At 36.8% G+C, this 19,352-nt stretch overlaps 1 protein-coding gene and 1 pseudogene across 4 annotated transcripts; one reads left to right on the forward strand and one right to left on the reverse strand.

Moving 5' to 3' along the window:
- The first annotated feature begins 1,648 nt into the window (after positions 1 to 1,648).
- On the forward strand, positions 1,649 to 4,199 carry LOC147475476 (phosphatidylinositol 4-kinase gamma 7 pseudogene; annotated as a pseudogene). Its single transcript, XR_015208450.1, has 2 exons — positions 1,649 to 1,791; positions 1,910 to 4,199. The product of XR_015208450.1 is annotated as a phosphatidylinositol 4-kinase gamma 7 pseudogene (transcript).
- A 2,225-nt stretch (positions 4,200 to 6,424) lies between these two features.
- On the reverse strand, positions 6,425 to 12,958 carry CRLK2 (Protein kinase superfamily protein). 3 transcript variants are annotated; one of them, XM_086582972.1, is made up of 8 exons: positions 12,816 to 12,958; positions 11,428 to 11,827; positions 9,882 to 10,035; positions 9,302 to 9,428; positions 8,680 to 8,765; positions 8,486 to 8,557; positions 7,119 to 7,322; positions 6,425 to 7,018 (listed from the first exon to the last, which is right to left on the reverse strand). In XM_086582972.1, the coding sequence occupies exons 2-8, from the start codon at positions 11,733 to 11,735 to the stop codon at positions 6,716 to 6,718; spliced, it is 1,254 nt and encodes a 417-aa protein (XP_086439098.1). In that variant the 5' UTR covers positions 11,736 to 11,827; positions 12,816 to 12,958; the 3' UTR covers positions 6,425 to 6,715. The 3 variants fall into 3 exon arrangements, with proteins under 3 accessions (XP_086439098.1, XP_086439101.1, XP_086439099.1); XM_086582975.1 differs by having other exon boundaries at positions 8,680 to 8,759; positions 12,816 to 12,951; XM_086582973.1 differs by having other exon boundaries at positions 11,428 to 11,822; positions 12,816 to 12,942.
- Between the last annotated feature and the right edge of the window lie 6,394 nt (positions 12,959 to 19,352).

Consider the following 19,352-nt stretch of genomic DNA (forward strand, 5'->3'; position numbering starts at 1 on the left):
CTCACTAGCGTCAATTCAAACTTCATCATAGAGATCATAGGGGAATGTATCGTCTATGTACGAACCAAATAAGCAACACATTAGCGCTATTGGGAACACCATCAACAACGACACTATAAAGACTATTCTATTGAATAAAGATGAATAGAACTTGGATAATCTATAGACAGTCGCCCCCTTTTTCAAGGTTCGATATGAGGTGTTCCCAATAGAGCATCGAGTACATTACTTATTTCAAAAGAATTAACTCTCTATGGGAAGAATTTCATGCGACTAAACAATGCTAGCCATCTAAAGACAATTGGGAAAGTTCCAACTATGACAGTCAAAATCTGGATGACAACTATTATTGGCATCGACCAGTCATAATCAGACATCCCAGAACAAAACTTCACCCGCTTCAAAATGAGAGATCTTAGTAAAGCTTGTATTACGATGACTAAACACAACAGGCAGATTGTGCCAACACCGGCAGACACCAGGTTTGTGCTTATTGTAAGTTGTGGATCATAGCAATAATTGCACAGATAACATCCCTTCAATCGACCAAACATGCTATTGCTCCCTTTTCTAACAAGCTCATTATAGCTACTAGTGGTGAAACTATTATCCTCTTTAATATACGGATAAATCTGCGATAACGTTAAGAGCAATAACACCATAAAGCACAAGACTATGATATGTTCTATGATGAACATAACAATAACTCCAATATGTATTTGTATACAGATGTTTACGACTATGGATATGACAAAAATGCTCAAGGGCATCAAATTTGAAAAAATATCAGCATCTATCCCTGTTATTTCCAATAGAAGGCATGAGAAAACCCATACAAACACATATAAATGTAGTCCCACAGAGTTTAGAAAATTGATCTTGGGCACTCGGCATTGAGGTTGTTAGATTGACGGAGAGTTTAGTTGCTATGGAAAGAAGAGTTAGAGAAACAGAATTGAGTGTTAATAGCTTGCAGGGTAGCCATTGCTTTTTAGCACGAATTCCAGCTACGATATCACAAAGCATCAATAGCATGCACACCAAAGAAGCTGCAGCTATATATAAACCAATAACAGGCACATGTGAAAAGAACTTAAAACCATCTACATTTCTATTGATGCAACCATGGTTTGCCATTGTTTCTCTGTTGACTCACAGTATGAAGGAGTGAAACATGGACCTTGGCTTTCTTTTAATAATGGCAATCGGAACAAGTTTTTTTTTTCTTTTTCTTTTTTTTAGATAAGCGTTGCTTTTATTGATGTATGAATCAAGGTATAACATAGTGCATATATGAGGGAGGGAGATCCTCATAAGAAGAATACATAAGCATAACTTCTATTGATGTATGAAGGTATAACATATCCTCATACTGTCTCTAGTGTTAAATAGTATATATAAATTTATATTTTCTTATGTAAAATTTACATATGATAATATTAGCCCGGTTATTGCCAAAGGGCTTTGTCTTGGGCCGTAATTACTGACTCGCTTTTTCTTGTTTGAAATAAAAAATGTTGTGACGAGATCACGATAGTAGGAGGTCACTCCAGTTCCACGTTACCACGTTACCATCGGTTATTTCTTCAATCTAAAAGTCAACAACCTGGTCACCTATATATATATAGTCATCAACTTCTTACCGAATAAAACTAAAAAGCCTCTAGTTTTAAGTATTAGATTCTGAACGAAATCTAGGCAGAATCGAAGCCAGGTGAGGAGAGAGAGAATATTGTTTGGCTTGGAGAAGAAGCTTTAAGAGGCGGCGGTCGGTCTCTCTCTATCAATCTGGTGAGTTAAAGATTATTTGTTGGATGAAGTTAAAGATTATATCGTAATAATTGTCCATGTCGAATTTTTTCTTATTACTAATTTTGATTCTTCTGTTTTATTTTTGTTGCTGAGTCAGATGATAATTACCCAGCTTATCCATTTGTCATGAGGAGACCATCGGTGAAGCCAACTCAAGACTGATTAATGTTTGTTTGGGAAAAAACATATATTTTTTTCTTTTACATTATTGCCCAGTTGAGAGAGGAGGAGAAGAAGCTCTCTGCAGCTGCCGCCAACTCTACCACCTTTAGCGAAAGACAGTGGTATTCATTTTCTTTCCATGTCTCCTAACTTGGAAAAGGTAGTTTCGGTCTTTAACGGTGATTATGATGGAAAAGCTGTAGGGAGGAGGCGTGTTTTTGTGCAAACTGACACTGGTTGCGTTTTGGGGATAGATTTAGATCGGAGTGACAATGCTCATATATTGAAAAGGAAGTTGCAGGTAGCACTCAATGTTCCAGCAGAGGAGACTTCTTTGATGTTTGGTGATCATGTGCTAAAGAATGATCTGGATGCTGTTAGAAATGGTTCTCCGCTTCTTCTCACACGTAACTTTTTACACAGAAGCTCATCAACTCCATGTATATCAGCTAATGACAAGGATTTTCAGAAGAGGGATCAGAGCAGTCTGATTGAAATATTAGGGTGTTCAAGTCACTATGATAGCACCAAACAACTAGCAAAGGATGCCGTGAAGGCCATAAAGGTTGGTGTGGATCCTTTCCCTGTTCATAGTGGACTTGGAGGTGCTTACTATTTCAGAAGCCATAGTGGCGAGAGCATTGCAATTGTTAAGCCAACTGATGAAGAACCCTTTGCACCAAATAATCCAAAAGGGTTTGTTGGAAAAGCTCTTGGACAGCCAGGCCTGAAACGGTCTGTGAGGGTTGGTGAGACAGGGTTTCGAGAAGTTGCAGCTTATCTCCTCGATTACGACCGCTTCGCAAATGTTCCCCCCACTGCACTTGTTAAGATTACTCACTCTATATTTAATGTCAATGGAGAAGTAAACAGTACTAGAGGTCATGAGAAAAAGCAGGTGAGTAAGATTGCATCATTTCAGCAATATATCCCTCATGATTTTGATGCTAGTGATTCTGGGACATCAAGCTTTCCTGTTTCTGCGGTGCACAGGATTGGTATATTAGATGTAAGGATCTTCAACACAGACAGGCATGCAGGAAATCTTTTGGTTCGAAAGCTTGATGGAGTTGGGAGGTTTGGCCAGGTGGAGCTCATTCCAATTGATCATGGCCTTTGCCTTCCAGAGAACTTGGAAGACCCATATTTTGAGTGGGTCCATTGGCCTCAAGCATCCTTACCATTCTCCGAAGACGAGCTCGAGTATATAATGAATCTTGACCCAGTTAGGGACTCAGAGATGCTTAGAATGGAGCTTCCCATGATTAGGGAGGCTTGCCTCCGAGTGTTGGTTCTTTGCACGATTTTTCTCAAGGAAGCAGCAGCCTTTGGCCTATCTCTTTCTGAGATTGGTGAGATGATGAGCAGGGAATTCAGGAGCAGGGAAGAGAAACCAAGCGAGCTTGAGGAAATTTGCATTGAGGCAAGGATGAAAATAGTAGAGGGGAACTTGTTCTTTCCCGATGCAGAGGCAGGATGCACGGAGGAGGTATCCCAGTTCGACATGGAGTGTGAGGATGCTGAACTTGACTTCATATTTAAAAGTGCAAATAATTCAACTGTGAAAGGACCCTTTTCTTGTAACTTCAAGTATGGGAATGGCCGAAACCTACTTTCTAAACTAGAGGAGTGCATAGAGGAGGGAGAGAGTGGTGGTGAAGAAGATTCTGCTAGAGTTGATAAGTTCACAGGTGTAAAACATCAAACAGTAGGACCAACAGTTTCCAAGCTTTCAAAATCGCTGAAGAATACAAGTCTGGGTGAGAAAAGCCGACAATTTGACAGTACAAAACCAGAAGGTAATCATCTAGGAGTCGCTTCATCGGGCAACAGGAGTGCAGATGACCAGTTTCCTGGCGGCACATGCTTTGTGAAGCTGGCAGACATGAACGAGGAGGAGTGGGCGGTGTTCCTTGAGAAGTTCCAGGAGTTGCTGTTCCCTGCTTTTGTCAGCAGGAAATCTATTGGCAATGGACAGAGGCAGAGGCTTGGAACTTCATGCAAGTTTTGAGACGATTAGTTTATTGAAGAGAACTAGGTAATAGTGTAAAAGAATAAATAAGAGAATTGTCAGCGTGCTTTTGAGAGAGAGAGAGAGAGTTCAGGTTGAAAGTCTTGCATGCCGTGGTTGAATAAAGGTTTTGTAGACGTTGCTTGATACCACTTGTTCCCAAAAACATAAATTGAGCATTTCTATCTCTAAAGACTATACCAGCATTTCTATCTCTAAAGACTATACCAATGCCAGCAGGGGAGGCCATTTGCAATGCTGGATGATCTTTGGATTTCTTTTGCATCCCAAGCAAATGGGAGAAAGATAAGAAGAGTCACATCTTATCTGCTTCCCCCAAACTCAGATATGAGCATTCCATTTTTGTAATTGGGAGTGACACTGTAAATATTCCCAGGAGGGAAGTCACCGGAAAAAATGTACTCAATTGAAGTTTCATTCAGGTCGCACGCCAATGTGCACATTTCTATGAATTGTTATGTTTTGGTTCCCTCCAGTATTTCATAACACATTAACATCCATTTACTTGTTGCAGTGACGTAGTGTATGTCCAAGTGTATTGGCAGTTTGACATAGCTTATGAGCTGAGCACTATTTCAGATTAAAAAATCATGTGATGAAGTATCTGCTTAACAACGGCAAAATAAACTCCGGAAAGGATAGAGGGGTAGAGGGGGGGATAGAGGGGTAGAGGGGGGTTTATTTATATATCAAGAGATACTGAATACAACCGAAACCATGTTCGGGAGGTGATTAAACACAAAGGCACAAAGCTCATTTGGAACTTTATACTTCTAACATACCAAATGATCACGTGAAAATGTGAAATACTGTTTGCCTTTATCACGTTAATGGCTTTTTTTCAAGGCAGAAAATCTCGCTGAGATTTCTGAGATCTCAATGAGATATCTTGGTATTTCAAGGGTCCGAAATCGAAATATTTGAGATATTTCAACCGAATATTTAACGTATTTTTTTCTGAGATATCTCGCAATTTCCGAAATGAATTTTGATATCGACGAGATTTCTGAAATGAACGAGATATCTCGTTTGACTTGTTGACCACTTTTTAACCAAATTTCCGGGATGAACTAGATGTACAGATATCTCGTTTGACTTGTTAACCACTTTTTAACCAAATTTTCGAGATATCCGAGATTTTTTGCCTTGCTTTTTTTAAGCTTCAATGCAAGAAGTGTGTATAAAAATCCCCAATACATGATGCCTTATCATTTTATTTTCCTTTGACAAAGTTGATGTCTTTGTCATTCCAAGTTTGCTTTCCTTTTTTTCCTAAAATATCAAATTGATATAGTGAAATTGGTTAAAACTAAACAATCCTAAACGAAAATCCAATTAATTTTCAGTCAGCACACCCACCCTTTAAGGCCTTTATCGTGGTTATCCGATATTTGTAGGAACGCATTTTTTTCTTCACTTCTGTGTTGGAGTCTAATTAAGAGCCAGTGCCCAAATGGAAAATCATTGTATGAGAGAAATGCACACCTCGTATCTGAATATTGAGATATGCGTAAATAACATGGAGTTGCACAGCTACCCTGTGTTTGAAGAGATTCACAAACCACTGAGATGCACAAGGCAGACATCACCAACACCAGTAATCAACATTACTAAAAAGTGAAGTCTCAAAAGACAAGGTTTTCATGGTTGCAACTTGCAAGGCCATGATATATCTAAAGCCACCCTAGCGTGATAAGTTACCATAGAAACATATTCTTGCTTATTATTATGGCTGTTAATACCATTGAAGCTAAACTGTTAGTGTTTAAAGATGGGTTTGACTGGTGATTTTTTACTTTCATCTTTACATGCTACAAGGCTCGGACTCAAAGTTATGCCATTTATATGGTGAATTCTTTGTACAAGCTACAAATACGCGAAACACTTTGGGAACTTACTTACTTAGTCCTACAATCTATGATGTGCAACTTATGCACGATCCAGAAGATAAACAATGAACTGGTATTCTTCTCGAGTTTTGCGCTTGCGAATAACCAAATGTGAAGTATGTGTGGCAGTGGGTTTTGCAATCTTGCATTCTGTGGTCTGAGCCCGCAACTGCCAATAGAGGAAGGCAATTATTTATTTGTTGAGAGACTCTATATTTCATCTTCGGTGCCATGGCTAGAGTGATGGGCATATGCTTTTATATTTAAGTACGGATACAATTCCTCGTTTTAATACTCACTACAGTGACTTAATGATAGCACACAAATGAAACTTTCCTAAACCAAACGATATTACAAACGAAATATAATGGCGACCATTTTCCCTTTATTACAAATTATCTATGGTCCAACAAGAACTGATCCAAAATTAGCCATAGCTTCTTATCTTGCAGGAATGAGTAATGAAGACAAGCACATTAACCTAAATATCGTACGTGCGGAAAAGACCACAGGATAAAAGAGGAACGAAGAGCCGCAACAAAGCATCTTTTGTTAATGAGTACATCCTTTCGTCAGTGACAGGTTCACGTTTTTAAAAAAACTATACAAATTTTTCCTAACTAATTTTGATCAAGTGGAATATGAGTACATCTACAAATGCTTTTAACATTCTTTTAATATATCAATTACGAGTTTGAACAACCCATAAGACATGATGGGAGTTCTGAATATAACATGAAAACGCTTCTGACTCATTCCAGAGTGCTTGAAATGCGCCATACAAAACTTCACGCTCAAAGCAAGATTGCGAACTTTGGGATCACTGTTCTACACTCTCTTTCAAGCTGGCCATACTGCTCATCTCCACTTGTTGATCCTCGATCCGTTTCACAATCTGAGGAACATCACTGACTGAAAAAGACATGGTATCTTCCTTGTGAAGGCGTCGGTGTCTTATCTTTGATATGGCTTGTGAAACATCTGCCATCTGTGGACGTTTTCTTGGTACTTTGTGTAAGCACTTGTGCGCAATACCGGCAAGAAGTCTCACTTCTTCAAGATTGCATTTCCCAGTGAGTTGCTTATCAAGTATTTCATCTATGCCATCTGGACTCATGCTGGCCTTTAAGAGAAGATATTAAGTAACTGAAGTTAGAAAAGCTATTGCCTGTGGCTTTCATTAAGGGTTCAAATACTTGCTGAAAGGATTTAGGAATACTTGCCAGATTGACGTACTCCATTAGGTTTTGCTGTGGGTGGATTGCGGTTATGAGTTCGAACATGATGACTCCAAAACTGTATATATCACTCTTCTTTGTGAACTTGTTTGTAGACATATACTCAGGATCTATGTAACCGTATGTGCCCTTTAAGCTAGAGTTCTTTCGATCTAACACCTCTTCTTTGGACAGCCCAAAATCTGCAACCTAATATTACAGGATGTAATGAAGAGGAAAACATGATAGAAGTCATAGAACAAATCGCCAAAAGAAGGCCTGGCTCTAATAACCACAGATGTCATTGACTAACTTCTTGTTTCTTCATGTACTATAATTCTATATGCTGATACAAAAATGTGCAATTACGAATATGCAGGCCGACTTGCAAAATTTACAGGCAGACATGCGATATTACTCTTTTGATGCTTTGAAAGGGATCTTAGTATTAGTCTTAGGATGACACCAAGGGCCATGAGGCTAAAGGTGCTGATACTACCATTTCAGTTCTTAAACGAATCATGCACACATCCCAGCCAATTGATGGACAAGAGTTTAATGGGAACCAACGACTGTTTGACAGTCTGCACACAAACAAACACTTCCAAGATTTCTTGCCATAAAAAAGGCAGGCAGATTGACAAAATGAAAAAGAAATTCAGTCACATAAGTAAGCTTAACTCATCTTTGTAAATAAGAAAGCACACACGGTCACATATTCGAAGGGCTTCCTGTCATGTTGACGAAGTATCTTTCATGACACACACAAACACAAATTGTGACAACTATGTAAAAAAAACAACTATTACTGAGAGGTATCGTGCTTCTGATCTAATCCTTTGAATAGTATTGTGTAAACACAGCTCCAATTATTTGATAATTCAAAATCATTAACACACTTATCACATGCATCCGTGTTATCCTTTGTGGGCTGTACAAGAACTTTTTCAATAAGTTGTTCATTCATGATCTATCTCATCATATTTCTATTACTGCAATGGACTGTGTTTGAGTTCCGATACAGTACTTGTAACAGCCTAAACCACAAACCAGGTCGTTGGGTACATGTTACCATGCTTCCAGAATACGATGAGAGCAGACAGTATAAAGGGATAGATATCACCTCATTAAGCATATTTACAAAGAAAACAAGATTCAGTTTATCAAATAAAACACTACAACAAGAATTAACCGCAAAGCATTGCTCATTTCTAAAATTTAGTTGGGTATTATACTATTCTATAAAACACAAGAATAAACAGTACATAGGATGTCAGACAAGTCGATACACAATTTAACTAATGCACTGTTGTAATCCCGACTATATATAAAAATAATATGCTAATGCAAGTATGTGCAGGCAATCATCATACCTTAGCCCTCATTGATTTGTCCAGTAATATATTAGCACACTTCAGATCTCGATGTATGACAGGAGGGATGGCCTGTTACTAAAAAGTGTTAGTTTCAAAATTGAAACTTGCTTCAATAAAAAAAATATATATATTGAAACTTGCTCACTTCTCTGAGGAGACTAATAAAGGCTTTACGAAGAAGCAAAACGTACCCCTTCATGAAGATATTCAATTCCATGTGATATATCGAGAGCAACTTGAAGTCTGTCCTCCCAGCTCAAAACTTGTTTACCTTCATCTGAATGCAGTTAGACCACCAAAGAATTGAATTCCATCACACTTCATCAAATACATTGTGATTCAGCAGTCAGAATAATTCCCATAAAAACAGACACACATAGAGATTGCAATTCATCATATTCATAACTAGCTGCTATGCTGTTAAAAGTTCTGAATCTTGGCTCACACATATTGGACTTAATCAAAAAATAAGGGCATAAGAATAGCATGTTGTTTGTGTAAATGATCAAGTGAAAATGAAAGTTCACAACATAGAAAGCCCAAAGTTATGAATAACCAACCACCATGTAACTGGAAATCCTAGTAATCAACGAATTTATCCGAAAAACATAAGAATCATACGGATAACAACTTCGTTATGGGCGTTTAGTATACCGGTTCATTGTTACCAAAGCAACCTTTTGATTCAGAAGGTCAGAATATAAGAAGTCTTATTCTTTACGAGGAAACAAGATACACAGGTTTCAAATTCAAGGAAAATCTTCTAACAACACAAACAAGAATAAATAAGAAAAGTAAGATATCTGAACTTACTATACAGAAGGTTCTCCAAACTCCCATTACTCATGTATTCATAGAGTAACATGTGTTGACCTTTATCCACACAATATCCAACCAAATTCACAAGATTGCGGTGATGAAGCCTACCTAGCAAAAGTACCTGCAAAACACCAGATTTACATACAAAATCCACAGATCTCACACAATATTTCCATGGAAAGCCATAGATGAATCCATTCTCCTCTGAAATGGCCACATGACTTAAAACAAAAAATTTGATTTGATAATGACACCAACCACTGGAAGTTGTATTAGAAGCAAAAGATGATTAGAAGGCAACAACAATTTTACATCCAAAATACATGCTCATAGGTAAATACAAGTAGGTCTAGTCAGCAATTTACAACATTCTCTAACTGAATAAGAAAATCTACCCCAATCATGGTTAAGAACTTTTCATGGGTACACATGCTACATAATAAGAGAATTCATTTGAATCACTAGTGAAGACATTATGAACATCTCAAGTTTCATCCATTTCAGTCATACTCTTGCATCTCATCACTTTTATTCTAGTTATTGTCAAAGAGTATGCTGTGGAAGTAGCTATTACCTCTGTTTGGAACTCCTTTTCCCCCTGTTTTGAATTAGAAGCAAGGACCTTTACGGCTACCACTTCACTCGTAGGCATCGTAGCTTTGTAGACTGGACCAAAAGATCCCTGTCCTAACAAAGTTGTAAAGTTCTGTGTTGCCTTTTGGACATCCCTACAAAACAGGAATCAAACTAAATTTTCATAGTATATCCACATCAAACTACAATCATCTGACTAGGTGATCATTGAACTTTAAGGGAATCTACTAATATTAGAACTACGACCATAATATCTCCCAATGTGGAGTGCTTAACACAAAGATTTTAACAGATGGACCATCAATTGCAAAGATGGCATAATTTCCAGAAAGCAAATCACATGAGCTAAGAAGTAACTAGTGTTCTCAGATAAAAGTTCATCTACAATACTTGTGAGAGCTGTAGCCTTTATTTGTTGGGGACCTTTTCGAGAGACAGCCTCCATTGTCCATATATAAAAAGATCGAGAAGCAACTGTAAATCCAAGTGTTGGAATAAACAGGTGTAGAGGACACCTAGCCTTATACACATATGTTAGATTTATCCTCATCTAAATATATTGGCCCTACTAATTCTAAAAGCAGCAATCCATGTAGTCCACTCCAGGCCAGACTTTCAACTGCTAATTTAAAAATGCAATATAATTGCAAGGTTGCCCCCAGCTTTACCACATACTGAAATTAGAAGATGCAGCAATTAGTCCCTTCGCATTCAGGCGATACTGTTTGCTCTTTCTCTCACTTAAGCTTCATATCCAAAAGAAAAGTATAGTTCTACATACATCGTAAATGACAAATCTGCCCTTATTAATTCATGGTACGCATCTCAAAATTTAAGTTCCATATACAAAGCCTGTCAAGTAGAAGGGTCGTCCATGGCCCTGGGTCAGTTTACAAGTTTGTGAATGCGTAAGTGTGTGAGAACAAGTATAGTGTGTTCCACTAGTTCAGCTACCAGGTTATCCCTTTCAACGTTAAATACTCCATTGAAAAAACTAGTGGACTGTCACAGGAGAGCCTAATTAGAGGTTTCTCAAGGAAAAAAATGATCAACTTCATCAAAATCTGAAGAGCTTTCAAAAGAGTGAGTCCCCAAATATCTTCAGAGTACTTCTTATCAATCCACAATGAATATGCACAAGGGAGGTTTCAATAAAAGAAAGGGGTCTACAAATTATCTTTAATTTCTTGGCTGATTGAGTGTCACTCCCAACAACCAATAAATAGGTAGCAATGTCATAATATACCATTTGAGACAGATAATGAACCAAGGACCAAAATACTAAGGCAATCAAAACGGACAGTAAAACTCAAAATGATAAGAGGGAAAAAGAACACATCTCTAAAATGATATTCAGATCAGATGTTGTAATCGATATTAAAATCCAAAGATGCGATGAACCTAGCTCCATTCAATTACGGAATAAGAAACATTAAACTTTAAAGAATTTAGAACTGTTAAACTGTCTTAGTTTTATTTCCTTGTTATGAAGAAAGAGTTGTGTTTGCACACTATAGAACACATACTTGTATGAGTAATTGAGAATGCCAGAGGTTGGTGTATAAAGATCTTTAGACCGCTGGTTAATTTTTGTGAGCTGCTGCGGTCCATGAAAAGAAAAAGAACTTGAGAGTGATGCACTAGAGTCAATGCTTGTGCCCACACCATTCATACGTATAGGAAGAGTTGTTACACTACGCGAGCTTGAACTGTGCTGAAGACGAGATCGTTTTCTATACCATCGAACCCCGAAAAATGCACAAGCTGCTAAAACAAAGCCAATGGCTACACCAACAGAGACACCAACAATAACTAGATCAGCTTGATGTGCCATTCTTTGATCTCTTTTGACACTCGGAAAGTAACAGCATCTTGCGGCGCTTAAGCAACTTCAAGCTCACAATAACAGTCTTGACGTAATCTTCCCTACATCACAATGTAAATAGTGTGATTGATGAGCATATTTAGCTATGTTCCTTCTCCAAGTTTGTAGTTTCTAATAATTTAGAAAAAAACTACTGAATAAGAAGAGATGACAAAAAATAGTACCAAGTTACTCAAACAATAAAGGATACCATCAGCTATCAGCTTCTTCAGTTCCAAAATGATGTACTACACCTCAAAGAGTGCCATAGTAAAGAAACATGAACAAAAATACAAACAGACAACTCCTTTGGTTTTTGGAGACACTAAAGATAAGACTAGCACGACTAACTAATTGCTTCTCGCGCAAAAGATAAGTAAAAAGAAAAAGTCCTGCTTGGTTGACTTAAGTTTTGCTAATATGGTTTTTTCCCTCCCTCTTCAGGGTTCAAATTGTTGTTCAACACCCACACTAGAAAACACTGCCTAATGCCTATGATTATGGAGGCGCGTGTTCATTTTTTTATTTAATAGTTAGAGCAAAATTTCATGAATATTCCAAAATCACTAACCAGCAATTTAGCATCTATATTATGCATTATTTCACCGAAGCCTTGCTTACACAGTCACATTTCAGCATTTCACAACATGTGATCTTTCAAAATACAACAAGGTAGGACTAAAGACCGATTCCAACCCATTTCCCAGCATTCAAGATTCAATATATCTTGACGACTAGATCTACGTTTAGCTTAATCTTGCAAAATGAGGTAAGGTTCCCCTCGGGTACGTATGTTAAGAGAATCACTTGTGTCGACGAGAATCTATTGTACTTGATCATATGATCTCCTTGAACTTAACCAACATACTCCTACATGGTGTGCCAACACTATAACGATAATAAGGTCGTTCTAGAAACTGCCCACACAAAGAATTTACACACGAAGTCATAAAGCATTAAAAAAAAAAAAACAATACCATTAACTAAGTTACAAGAAAATTTGTACAAAAAAGTAACGAATACACAATGATCTATAGCAAGAAAACATACCTTCAAGAACAGAAAACACGTTCTAATTGTATTTGAACAGAGAAAAGTTTTTTTAGTCCAAAAACAAACATAATTTGGTTACAGCTAAGACGAAACTCATATTTCAGGTGTTGGTCTTCTATTTACGTATCGCGTGTTGGATTGTAAAATGTAGTTTAATTGGGCACTCATAAAATTGGATCGGATTGGGCAACCCAATTTTTTATTTTTTTTTACAAGTTTGCCATCAAAGCCCAGGCCCAATAATCAATTCAACCGGTCTCGCCATAACGAAACTCTCGGTTCGTTTGAGTGTACACTCAAATGGTCTCGCCATGTCGTTTGAGTGTATACTCAAACGATACCACCATGTCGTTCTATTGTACATGCATGCGGTTTGAGCTTGTCGTTTGAGAATTGGCTCTCTGGATTCTCCATGGAACGGTCTGAGCATGCCATTTGAGTGTACACTCAAACGGCTTGGTCATATCGTTTGAGACAGAGCTCTCTGCTTTTTCTATGGAACGGTCTGACCATGTCGTTTGGTATCACATGCAAGCAGTATGACTGAGTCGTTTGGGGTTTCTATAGAGTAACATGGGGGAGTCGTTTGGACTAAAATAATTGAGAAGTTCTAAACCAAGGAAATTCCTGATTAAAATAATAATTTGTTTTATATATAAACTTGCTATTTTTTTTAATTGTGAATAATAAACTAGTTTGGGGTTTAAGGTTTAGGGTTTACAAACATATTTCACTCAATTATTCGAAATATATCAAAATTTCAAATATCTATACATAGAATACTCAAGTTTCTCATTTACTCCTTACTCCTTTTTTCATACTCAATAAAATACTCAAGTTTCTCATTTACTCTTTACTATTTTCATACTCAATCAAACCCAATCAACATCCTAAATGGAACACAAAGATGATGAAGAAGCATTTGAGGTAATGCTTGAGGTGCAACAACAAATTAGAGAAGGAGAAAATATAAGAAATATTGAAGGTGAAGAACAACCAATAGAAAGTGAAGAAGTGACAAAAAATGTTGAAAGTAAAGGTGAAGAAGTTGAAGAAATAGAAGATGCGACTAGTCGAGCAAATGAGATGTCGAGAAATCGCCGACGACAAAGACAAGCAAACCTAAATGATGAGTGATAAGTGTTTAAAATTGTATATTTTATATATAGTTTTATAGGTACTTTATAATATCATTTATGCTCATTATTTTTAACGTAAAACCATACATTTGCTTTATTCTATGACATTATGTACATTTTTTTTGTCATAAAGGTTTATTTGCATATATGTGCATGTCTTTGGAAAAGTCCCATGTAAAATATGTTTTATTAATTTGGTTTAATATTTTTTTTGTAGGAAATAAAGATGTTGGTCAAAGCCCAATAAAAGCCCGAGCCCATGAGCTAAAAAAGATCATTTAAATAATCAATAAGTGAGAGCTCATGGAATAAATTCTGCTATCAAGAATGGAAGGAAATGTTAGAGAATTAATAATTATGGAAGGAAATCAAGAAAGGATAATCACAACTACCACTATATATCCTTTACCATTTTCACCCCATTAAATATCCCCATTTCCATTAATCATTTATTATTTTGATTTTATCATATCAAATCATTCCTTAATTCAAAATCACTTCTTACCTTATATTTTTGCCACCATATATATTCCCCCATATCCTCCATATTCTTGCCAATCACTCCATTCCTAATTCAAAATCATATAATTCCATTTTATCTTTTATTTGATTACCAATTTATATTTCCTTCCCTCATCATGCCTTGATAATAACTCTTCTATATTTCATTTCCAAAATTTCTTTATCTTATATTATCTTCCAATATCACAAAGATTGTTTCCATTTCATGTGAAGATATTATGCACCAAGATATTCTTTGTAGAAGCTATAAATAGAGAAGAGAATTGGCATTAAAGACATCCAGACTTGAGAGAAAAATATAGCAAGCTAGTTCTTTAGTTATTTCATTTAATTAGTGAGGAAGAGTTCTCTTGAGTGTGTAATTTTTCGAAGATCAACATCAAAGCAATAAAGGCGGTTTCAATGTTCACTCTATCTCGTCTTTAATTATTCTTTCATGTTAATTAATAGCATAGAGGGGTAAGCTTCCACCCTATGGTCGAAAGTGAAAGCTATCCATGAAATTCTTGTTATTTTGTTTTTGTCCTTTTTGTTAGAATCTCCACTGTATGTGTTTTTGATCAAATCCAATGGTATCTCTTTTTAATTGATTTTTGCACTAAGGTTAAATGTGCATGGTTTCTATCACCGTGAAAAATACGAGGTATTTTCCATTGTTAGTTTATTCTTTTTGTTAAAAATCTTTTAGACTCAACTTTATTAGTTATTAAGGGATTTTTGGTATTTTTTGTACTTCTTATTGTGGACATTGAATGCCTGAAAATTCCTCATTTGGAGTAAAAGAGAATAGAGGATTGAATTTAATATTGAGATGTTTTATTATGTTATTCAAGTTATATTTTCCACTAATTCTAGAACTAGCATTTAAGATTTAGTGAAGTTTCGGAAAAATTTAACAAGAGGTATAAAAATGAAATACAAGAATTATTGGTGAGTTAGTAACTTTCTACTAAGGGTTTTGATAAATTGATATTTGAAAATTAATTGCTTTAGTTAGTCATTATTTCCTTACAAGTTACTTTTATTTTTAGTTTAGATAAGAAATTAGAAATCTTCAACAATTGTTTTAATATTAATCACCAAGTTAGCTATTGGTTTATGAAATCTTTTCTCCCCCATTTATTCACTTCAAGATGTGGATCGATACCTCACTTACCGCTATTTTAATCATATTTTATTGATTATTTTGCAGTTTTTGAGATTTTTGTTGGTTGACAAGTTCTAGGCGACGGAATTAAATATTCAAAGAATTTGTGCAATTCAATGAGGTAACACTTGATTAGAATGAATACAGAATACTTGATTGATTGAATGAATGAATGAATCTACAAGAGAGTATTGATTAGAATGAATGCAAAACACTTGAATAATTGAATGAATCAATGAATTCAAAACACTTGAATGAATGAATGAATGAATCAATCAACAACATTTAGAACTCGAGGCCAAACGACAACTCTGGGTTGTTTGGGGACTCTAGCAATCAACATGGCCTGGTCATTTGGACCCTCTATGGAACTACATGACTGGGTCGTTTAGGGTCCCTATTGGTCAATGTAGCTGGGTCGTTTGGACTAAATTTAGTGAGAAGTTCATTTTTTTTGGTGACTTTGAAATCCCTCATTACACAAATTGTTTTAGACTCTTGTTTTATTCTATATGTAGGATCCTTTGCCGCTATCCGAGAACCGATCCTCTGCAAACTCGAATGACGTGGATTGTCAACTGATTTTAAGTGATACAATAGAAATATTTACTATAGAAAAGGTATGATGGAGTAGGCACTGATTTTATTTTATTTTATTTTCTAAATGTAATATTATTAGTGTATTAATAATAGTTGTTGTTTTTTTATGTGTTTAGGTCTTTCATACACATAGCGAGACAATTGGTTGGGCAACCGCTAGAGGAAAACAAGTTAATGTGGTTGTGGTAATTGAAAAGTCGAAGTATACTAAGGGAAACCGAGTAGCAAGATTGAATTTGGCTTGTGAGTGCTCGGGTGTGTATCGGTCACACAAGAAGGAAGGCGAAGGGAGGGCTAATAAGAGAAAGTCGGAAACCAAGAAATTGGGATGTCCATTTAAGCTAAAAGATGTTTTCCAACACGGCACTATCAATAGTTGGAAAATAGAAGTTAGAAATGGTATTCACAACCATGTATTGGCGAAGACCCTTGAAGGACATGCATTTGCTACTTGTCTGACCGTTCCAGAGTTCGAGTACTTGTCAGAGATGAGTAAGTCTGGAATAAAGCCTAAACAAATTTTGGATTCCATCAAGAATAGGTATCATGAAAACATATCCAGTATATCCCAAGTCTACACTGCAAGGCTGAAGATGAGGAGATTGGATATGAACGGTCTCACACAATTGTAGAGATTGCGTGAGTTGTTAGCAAAAGAATATTATTTTGAGGAGTTGAGAGAGGATGAAAATACCGAGGAGATAACGGGGTTGTTATGGGCCTATCCAGAAGGTGTTAAGTTAGCTCGGACTTTTCCAACAGTTTTCATGTTAGACGCTACCTACAAAATTAACAGGTATCAGTGACATTTCATACAGTTTGTTGGGGTGAATTCAACGTAGAAGTCTTTCACCGTGTGTCAGGTGCTGCTTCAGTCTAAAACAACAGTCGACTATGAGTGGGCCCTGTATCAGTTTAGTGGCTTGCTTGGTGATAAAAGCCCACCCGTGATCGTGTCTGACAGGGACTTGGCCCTGATGAGTGCCGCTGATAAAGTTTTCCCTAACGCACACAAGCGTCTATGTAGATGGCATATTACTACGTGCGTCATTTCAAAATATTACGATATTTTTCCAAGCACAGAACTTGTAGAGAAGTCCCAGTTCTCGTTGAACACTGTAGTCAAATCGAAGACAGATGTTATTTTCCAGTGTAGATGGGATGCTTTGGAAAAATATTACAGGGTTGAGTACTCTAATTTTGTTAGTTATTTGTGAGAGAATTGGTTTTCTCACAGGGATTGATTCGTATGTTGTTGGACTGACCAACATATTCACTTTGGGAGTACAACGACCAATAGAGTTGAAGGGTCTCATGCTTAGGTGAAGCGTGTACTAGGAAATGCAAACTATCATGATTTTTTGAGTATGTTTAGCTTAATCCACCCGATTCTAGAGATCCAGATGTCCGAGATTAGAGCTACCTTCGAGAGGAGTATGATTATAACTCAACACCACCACCAGATTCCTTTATTTTATGAACTCAGAGGCCTTGTCTCACGCAAATGTTTGGACTTGCTATTTGAAGAAATAAATACCTATGTAAAACGTGTTAAAGATGGAGAGATAAGGTGTTGGTGCTATTTGCGCACGAGCCATGGACTGTTATGTGCTCATGAATTAATTGAGTTTGAATAGCAAGAGCGGTCCATTCTTTTGACTGCTATCGACCCCTTTTGGAAAACATTGTCTGCTTCTCCCAATGTGTCAGTGGGTGTTGGTCCCGATGTTAAACCTTTGATGGACTTGTTCATGAAAAGGTTTGCAATGGTTTCTGAAGAAGAGCAGAGGGTTATGATTAGGAAGCTTATGGAGATTGCCATACCAAAAAGTACATGGCTAGTATCGCCTTGTGAGGAAGCAAAAACCAAAGGTCAGTCGAAAGGTAGCTGCAAGAGAATGCTTCCAAGTGGAGATGAGAACTCTTCAAAGCAAGATCCATCTTATTTTGAACATTCTCAACGTGACCATAAGGAGTGGGTCACGTCACAACAAAACACTACGCTCACCCAAAACACCCACACCACACCAAGAAAGAAGTCTTCTCCAAAAACACTAACCCAAAACACCCACACCACACCAAGAAAGAAGCCTTATCTAAAAACAACAACCCAAAACACCCACACCACACCACACCACACCAATAAAGAAGGCTTCTCCAAAAATACCAAAAACAACCACACCAAGAAATAAGGCTTCTCCAAAAACAACCACACCACGAAATGTGAAAGATGTGGTAGACTTTGGAAAGGCGATGGGTTATAAGGATTATGGGTTAGATATTCATGAAGAAATACACAAATACATTGTTAGAGTCAATGACCCTGTTGGCGATGGCAATTGCGGTTATAGAGATGCGCTTTGTGCATTGCATTAGGAAGAAATTAAGAAGATTGGTCATGGATGAGAAAGGACTTGTACCAAGAGCTTATTGACCACCTCCCCTTTTATTGTACTTTATATAGTCAAAATGAGGTTGTTTATGTGAAGAAAACAATCCTACATGAAAAAAGTTACGCACCTTTAAATAAGTGGATGAGCATGCCTTTTGTTGGATACCTATTTGCGTCAAGATTTAATGTTGTCCTCCTGCATTTAGGAAGTCGCAGTGCTTCATTATCATGCCGCTGAGAACCCAAGCAAATCCTGAGAGAGTGAAAAAAGTGTTGGGTAGCGCACATATTGGTGGAAATCATTTTGTCAATGTTGAACTTGTTGAAGATTGTCTGGTTCCTCCAGTAATGCACCAATGGCTTAGAGCTCGATATGATATTGCTGAAAGTTGGAATTTGGCATTCACAGCAAGGCAATTGCAATTTATGGCATTGAACATTCCCAATCTAATATGGGAAGACGATCCCGTTGAAGACCTAACAATACATGTAATCGACTAAGTTGTTTGTATATGTTGTCGATATGATATTTTGATGTAATTTGTAAATTCATTTTGACATGTTATTTTGATGTAATTTGGAACAAGTGTAATTTAATTTAATTTTTATGTTATTTGGAAATGATGTTTGGGCTTTTATTTGATTTGATTTGGAAATCGAGTGATCGACTAAGTTGATTCGGACGTCAATCGAGTGATCGACTAAGTTGTACAATGTTGTCAATATGATATTTT

This window comes from Coptis chinensis, chromosome 9, assembly GCF_015680905.1.
Source record: "Coptis chinensis isolate HL-2020 chromosome 9, ASM1568090v1, whole genome shotgun sequence".
Lineage (NCBI taxonomy): Eukaryota > Viridiplantae > Streptophyta > Magnoliopsida > Ranunculales > Ranunculaceae > Coptis > Coptis chinensis.

Coding starts and splice junctions, on each gene's coding strand:
- CRLK2 (XM_086582972.1), bottom strand. CDS start 11,735: ATGGCACATCAAGCTGATCTAGTTATTGTTGGTGTCTCTGTTGGTGTA. Junction 9,429..9,881: donor AAAAGGAGTTCCAAACAGAG/GTAATAGCTACT, acceptor GGTGTTTTGCAG/GTACTTTTGCTAGGTAGGCT. Junction 7,323..8,485: donor ACAAATCAATGAGGGCTAAG/GTATGATGATTG, acceptor CTGTAATATTAG/GTTGCAGATTTTGGGCTGTC.